Raw genomic sequence first — 5,334 nt, 5'->3', positions numbered from 1 at the left:
TGCAACAATCACATGATGCCCATCAATATATTTGATTTTTTTTTTAAAAAAAATCCAGTGGTTTCATTGATTTTCAAAATAATGTCTAATAAATCCTACTACTAGCAAAAAATTTATATAAATTAAAACACAAAACTTAAAAGGAAAAATCAATAAAACTGCATAATGCTTTTATATACTTTCTCCAAATAAAAGTCATAATTGAGCCGGTGTTTAAAAATAAGCAAAAGCTACAAATAGCAAAGACATCCTTTTTTATTGACAGTTTCAATCACATGAATCCCTTTTGAGAACTACATACTATTCTAAATAGGTTGCTGCTGGTTAGAGGGATTTTTCCTTTTTCCTTTTTTTTTTTTTTTTTGAAAAAAAAAACCCCTCATTAGTGAATCAGAAGAGTACAAAGTTGCAGACTTTATGTTCATATTGACAAGGAAAATACCACCAGAATTACCCCAAGAAGCCACCGGAGGTGAACCAGTCTCACATCCAAATGAGCAAAGCTGGAATCAGCACCACCAGGGACTGGAGCAATTTCTGCCTCTGGCTCATCACATACTCCAAAAGTCATATTTGGCTGCAAATAATAAGAAATTCACCATTCTTTCAATACTTCACTACTGTTTCAAGTATCCATTTTCTAAGTAGAGAAGAAAGCTAATCTCATTACCTTCCAATATTTCTAACATAATTTGTGATCTCTATTACTTCCTCTTTTCTATTAAGTAAATATCGACCGATAAATCCAACATTAACCAGTTGAAATAAACAGATGAACTTATATGAAAAAAAGGCTACAGCATACCTTGCAAGAGGCAATATTTCCACAACCACAGACAAGATGGCCATTTGCAACATCTACAGCTTGTGGACTTCCCCCACCATCGCTTCTCTGGAGCGTTTTGTATGCAAATCGATTATATGTGGCACTACTTTCTCAATATACTTGTTCAAAATATTAAATGATATAAATGTATTATCCATACCTTGTAAAAGTCGACTGCAATGAAGTTAGGCCACCTTTTAGCAGCAGCAGAACAAGTTTTCACCATATCCATCAAGGGAGCAGAATTATGCTTGCAAGCTTGGGTTACATCTGGTCTATCAGGAAAGTAATTTGCTAATACTAATGACCTTGATGTTGTGTTCATGGCAGGTGACTCTGCACGGTTTGGACATGAACCGGCTATCATCCCACCGTCTCCATCTGCGATTTCAAAATCAACCAGTAAAAAGTTTTCTTCCATTTTCACCATTGCGTGAGTTTATATAAGATAGTGGCTCACATTGGTTTTCTACTACATATCTCCATTCATAGGCAATTCCTTCAGAAGCTTCCTTGCTTGATTTCGAAGTAAAAACCACCAGACGCTGATTTTTCTGGATCATATCATCAACAGTTGGCCAATCTCCACCATTTTTTGGCATTCGAGATACAGGAAACCAATATTTCCTCAGGCCAGCAGCATTAAACACTTTTGTCAAGCCATTCGGTGATGAAACATAGTCCTCAATTATAATAATGACGATTTCTGATGGGTTTGCTTCAAGAAATACTTGAACCTCTTTCAAAACATTAATTGCTGGTTGCTAGCAAATTAGAGTTCAAATTAAACAGTAGTTTAGGGAATAAGCAACTATGAAAGAGAAAATAGACAGCCATTCCAAGATTCTAATATTAAAAAATTTCATTTTTTCAAAAATCTGAATAAAGAAGTACTTATTAAATTATATCTATCTTTTATTTTACGTTCAAAATTCTCATCTGAAATTTGATGCATAAATTATTCTTTGAACTAAACTTCTATATGCAATAAAGGCAAGAATATCTTTGGGAGGTCAGTTTCTCAATATCCATTAGGCACTTACAAAAGCAGTAAAATTGTAGCAGTTTCCACCAAAGGAGTGACACAACCAGATGTCATTCTGAAAGTCATACATATCTAACATCAACCCTCTCACACCATTCTGCAAGAGAAAACTACTTCTGAGTAGAAATTTATTAGAAAAGAACAAGTTGCATATTGACAAATTCAAACAGACCAAATCTACAGAAAAATAAAATAAAATAATTAAGGCCGCTGCATAAGAAATATCTTTCCAAAAAATTCAACTAACAAATCAAAATTTTTGGTTATGTGATCATTGAAGCTCACAATGAGCTATTTTCTTAATTATTTATTCATGTACTACTCTTTGCTGTTTTCTTTTCTGTTTATTCCTGTTCTCGTCTTTTATCTTATTCAACATAGTTAGAAGTTTAATAATATATTAAGAGATTGGCCATCAAGATAACAGGGATTCTTCTTTTTGGTTTATCCCCTAATCCAATATAATATAGCACAGTTTGCGAGACATGGCTATGCTATATTTTGCATTTCATCAACTCCATGGGAAGCACAATTGAATAAAAGAATACAATTTATATGTATGTATGTATGTATGCATTAAACTACCTAACTGATTCCCACAAGTTGTAAATGCTTTTGAAGTCAAGGTTGTATCAAATAGCCTGCCTGCCCAAATTCATAATCACGCGAGAACAAAAGCAAACAGATTATAAAAATCTTTCTGCTCAATGGGGAATTTTCCAACAAATCACCTACTTTATCATTATTTAATTTCCCACCACAATATACTGCATTTCTTGGAATATCATTTATGTTACCTAAAGATTATTTAAGATTGTTTTCAAAAAGAAAAATGAAACAAGAGAGAGAATGATCATAGTCATCGCAAACACCTAACCCAAGTCATTTGCGACAAAATATTGGTTGGTGAGTTCTCTTTCACATTTAACCAAGTCCAACAAATCAATAAAATATTGAAAAGAAAAATGTGTACAACCAAATGCAACCAGCTTAGAGAATAGAGTTTTTATATACATTATAGCAAACAAAGACAATTGGTATCTGCAAAATTTCTCTATTGTCAAGCATGGGAATTTTCTTGGAAAATGCAGTTTCACTTGAAAGGGCAACTTGAAACAGAAAATCCTATTCTTTTATGGTATCTCTATTACATGTTACATTTCAACAGGGAAAAGGCTGCTTAAGACAGACAACCATCCTTGGACGACACCCCAAAGACCCTTAAATGAGAAGGCTTATGAATTGAGGATACCTTTTTAAATCAACATTTTATATCCATGTTAGAAGAATAAATATTCCCCGTAAAAGTTGACAACCATAGTCAAACATTAATAGTTTATTTCTTTCGTTATCATGCCCATTACCAATCCTATATAAAATTGTTGCCACTGGTAGTTGACATTTAAATAAACCAAAAGCTTTAACTAATCCCATTTTATAATATTCTAAACTGAAACTAAAAATGCTGAAATACCCTAGTGTCATTTTTTGATCTTCCGATACACGCAAGGACAATTTGGTAAATGACCAACATCAGAGCCTTGCTTTCAAGCAAAGCCAAAATACATCCACCATTCGACAGCAAAGCAACAATTCCACTAATAATATTGTGTTATTTTCTCGGTAACCAACCAGGAGGAAAAAAGCAAAAGAGAACATACATTGAGCTGATCAGTAATGGAATCCTGCTGATTCATGGGTGTTAGAAGTATGGACCCAGTAGCAGACCTCACTCCTAATCTAGCAAACGAATTATGGGTTGTCAACCACGTGTACCGATTGAAAGGCAACCCCTTCACCTGATAAAAGACAGACAACCAAAACCAAAACCCATTAACAATTACATAAAATTTATTCAAATTATAGCCAAAAAATTGAGACTTGAGAGCAGATGTTGAACTTCTGTATCAACCTTTGAAAATGGATTTACGGGCTGAATTCTGGTGCACCGGGGCCGCACATTTCCATTTGCCAAACAGGTTTCGCAGTGTAACCCTGAATCGCAGTTCCGATTTGCTACACATATTTGCCCCTCCTGAACACATCAACCAAAACAAAATATATAATTAGATTAAGAAAACAAAAAGAAGAACAAGAGCAGAAAAAGAATGAAAAGAGAAAAGAAGAAATAATACCTTGAGAGAAGTGCAGAAACAGAACAAAAAAGTTGCAGAGAAGAGAGAAGCAATAATGATGGTTCCCTGTGAATGAAAATTAAGCAAGTTTCCATGAACTTGAATTGATTGAAGAAGAAGGAGGGAAAATTAAAGAAGAAAAAGAGAGAAAGAGGGATGAGTGACAAAAATACATGCCTGAAATTGCATTGTTGGGTATGATTTTGGTGAGTTGAGAGCAGTGTTGGATTATGGTGCTTTGTCTATTATAGTTGGTTATGGTGTTTTGTGTTGGTAAATTATTGCAACCTAAAAAGGAAAAAAATTGGAAATTAATAATTTGAGTTGGAATGTGATATTTGAAAGGGAAGAAGGGAGGGAAGATTATGAGGACATTTATGAATGGAGGTTGGAAGCTGGAGGTCAATAACTATTTTTTAAAAAACTGCACAAAAAATAAAAAAATTAAAAAAAAAAAAGCAAATCTTTCTTTATTGATATTTAAAGCGATGCTGATGATATATGTGTAGGGATGGGATGATCATTTGGTCGGTTTGATTTAAAATCGAATTGAACTAAATAAATCGAAAATCAAAATTTTAGTGTTTATAAAAATTAAATCGAACCGATTTTGATTAGAAATTGAATCGAATTAAACCGATCTGATTCGGTTCGATTCTGTTCGGTTTGATTGGTTTCGATTTTTAATAATTTTTTTATTTTTTACACTTTTTTTTAGTATTTTAAAATTTAATTAAAATTTTTTAATTTTAATATAATTTAATTTCTCTATATTATTGAAAAAAACATATTATTATCACTATTCAGTTCGATTCGATTTTTTCGATTTTTTTCTGATCAAAACCGAACTAAAATAATTGAAATTTCTGAAATTAAAAACCGAACCGAAATATATAAAAAACCGAACTAAATTTTCAATTCGATTCAGTTCGATCGGTTTTTTCGGTTTGAACCGAATACTGCTCTATATGTGTGACTAAAATCACCAAATTTACCTAAATGATAAAAATTTTGATACACCATCAACATCAAAATTATGTTTGAAAATAGTTAAAAGTAATAAGATTAAATCAACTGCAAATCAAATAGAAACATAGGTTACACAATTTGATAAAATTATAACATTATTTCAAAATTTGTAATAAAATTTCTATAATTTTAAAATTTTAATAATTTACATCAAAATGTAAATATTTCAATTAAATTATCAAAATGCAAAATGTTTAACTTATTTTTATAATTAGGCCAAAATTGAATATGAACACCATTAAATATTAATGATTAATTAAGTTTGATGATTTATTATTATTGAATATGAACACCATTAA

General features: G+C 31.8%; 1 protein-coding gene across 1 annotated transcript; it reads right to left on the bottom strand.

The window, feature by feature from the left end:
* Nucleotides 1–237: 237 nt before the first annotated feature.
* Nucleotides 238–4,373, bottom strand: LOC110624584 (PI-PLC X domain-containing protein At5g67130). The gene is made up of 9 exons (XM_021769782.2): nucleotides 4,184–4,373; nucleotides 4,007–4,072; nucleotides 3,784–3,906; nucleotides 3,533–3,670; nucleotides 1,870–1,968; nucleotides 1,287–1,590; nucleotides 987–1,207; nucleotides 806–892; nucleotides 238–577 (listed from the first exon to the last, which is right to left on the bottom strand). Exons 1-9 carry the CDS (start codon nucleotides 4,193–4,195, stop codon nucleotides 422–424), a joined length of 1,206 nt encoding a protein of 401 aa, XP_021625474.1. The 5' UTR covers nucleotides 4,196–4,373; the 3' UTR covers nucleotides 238–421.
* Nucleotides 4,374–5,334: the final 961 nt, after the last annotated feature.

This window comes from Manihot esculenta, chromosome 10, assembly GCF_001659605.2.
Source record: "Manihot esculenta cultivar AM560-2 chromosome 10, M.esculenta_v8, whole genome shotgun sequence".
Lineage (NCBI taxonomy): Eukaryota > Viridiplantae > Streptophyta > Magnoliopsida > Malpighiales > Euphorbiaceae > Manihot > Manihot esculenta.
This window is presented reverse-complemented; position numbering and strand designations above follow the sequence as displayed.

Excerpts from the sequence above, each read along its gene's own strand:
- LOC110624584 (XM_021769782.2), bottom strand. Across the intron at positions 1,591-1,869 it reads GCTACAATTTTACTGCTTTT|CAACCAGCAATTAATGTTTT; the intron begins GTAAGTGCCTAA and ends CTAATTTGCTAG. Across the intron at positions 1,208-1,286 it reads ATATGTAGTAGAAAACCAAT|ATGGAGACGGTGGGATGATA; the intron begins GTGAGCCACTAT and ends TTGAAATCGCAG.